The 1,499-nt window shown below is 35.4% G+C and overlaps 1 protein-coding gene across 1 annotated transcript in view; it reads left to right on the top strand.

Moving 5' to 3' along the window:
* The window catches only part of LOC101849915 (carbonic anhydrase 7), a gene marked incomplete in the record, with an annotated part of 45,935 nt that overhangs the window by 13,263 nt on the left and 31,173 nt on the right, over window positions 1-1,499 (top strand). The window contains 1 exon segment of the mRNA XM_005095244.3: window positions 500-535. Coding sequence (XP_005095301.2) covers window positions 500-535 — 36 coding nt within the window.

Below are 1,499 nucleotides of genomic sequence, written 5' to 3'. Positions count from 1 at the left end.
CAAGTGCAATGTAGTAGAGAATCTTTGGTTTCCCGGTCCGGTCGCTATTCCCTGGTAACGCTGAAGTCAGAGTCGCGCTTCTCCGGCGCAGTCAGTCATCCTTGACCTTGACCTGCGCCACAACCCGTGCCCATGTTGGTTCGTTAAGTTATCCGTGAAGTTGACACGCTACCTGCTTGATCTAATGTAGGCTAAGGTTGTGAATTATGTGTTTGTTTGTTTGTTTGTTTGTTTGTTTGTTTGTTTTTTGCCCTCATGCCTTTTGAAAGTTCATGGTCACTGACAAAGAGAGAAAGAGAGAGAGAGAGAGAGAGAGAGAGAGAGAGAGAGAGAGAGAGAGAGAGTAGTCATTGCTTTTTGTGACAGTCTAATAAAAACATGTTTTCCCCAGGCTTATGAAATTAATCTTTCAACTATTTTTATGTTTTGTTAAGATTATTAGAATGTTATAATTGATTCAACTATTTCATTATTTCTTAATTTTATTTCTGGTTTCTAGTGAAGGTCATCAAAAGAGATGCTCCGACAGACTGGGGTAAAGTAATTTTTTTCGAACGGTTTGCTCCGTGAGTGTGTTTACAGTGACTAACCGCTCACCAATCCCATAACGTCGTGCCAAAATATCAGCTCGTGTGTCACCATAACCAATGAGAGATAGAGATTTCACTAACCGTCATTTTGATGTCCAACATAACAGTTTGATTTCTGCGTAACAGTTAACAACAACAGTGTGTGCATCTGCTTGCAATAATGTCTACTTTTATTTCTCTCATTCTATGAGTGTCACAGACATATGAAAAAATTCTAATACATATTATAATATTATGATCCTCTGAGTGAGACTTTTTCTTCGTCTTTTTTCAAACATGTTTTAATTATGTCTCTTTTGGCTTCAGAATGACAACAAATTTCCACAAAATCGATCATAATGTGCTCCAAATAATTTAAATCTATATTGATCAAATTACATAACTGCGTGACTTTTGTAATGATCTTCTTCTTATTCAACTTTAAGCTTTCCTTTTCATAATCCCGCATAAAAATAAAATTTGCCAAATGTATGCCTGTCAGTCTGTCTGTCTCTATTTACTAGCAGACATTACTTTATGAAAATCTAATTCTCAGTCCTTTTTGTGGTTTTTGTTAACCTGTTGTTGCAATTTTTCGTCCATGTAATTATCCTTTTATTTTTTTAGACGACAATTTCATCTATGCAGACTTAGATACAGATCTTTAACTTTTATAAAGCCATCTTCAAATTTACCTTTATTCCAGTTTGGTTTTCATATTTTTAGTCGTCGTAACAAAAGGTGTATTTCCAAGAAGCTAAACAATCATGTCACCTTAAATTGTAGACGTTATAACAAAATCTTCTTTGGTACTTCAATGTTTTCTGTAATTAAAAAAAATCCCAAATCCTTGAAATGAATCCTCTATGTCGGAGAATGTAAGAAGGGGTTAACACCCTTTATGCGCATGCGTAAGATGAATCCAGCACA

Source organism: Aplysia californica, unplaced genomic scaffold (assembly GCF_000002075.1).
Source record: "Aplysia californica isolate F4 #8 unplaced genomic scaffold, AplCal3.0 scaffold00098, whole genome shotgun sequence".
Lineage (NCBI taxonomy): Eukaryota > Metazoa > Mollusca > Gastropoda > Aplysiida > Aplysiidae > Aplysia > Aplysia californica.
Note: the sequence above shows the minus strand (reverse complement) of the source record. Positions and strands in the feature narration are given on the sequence as shown.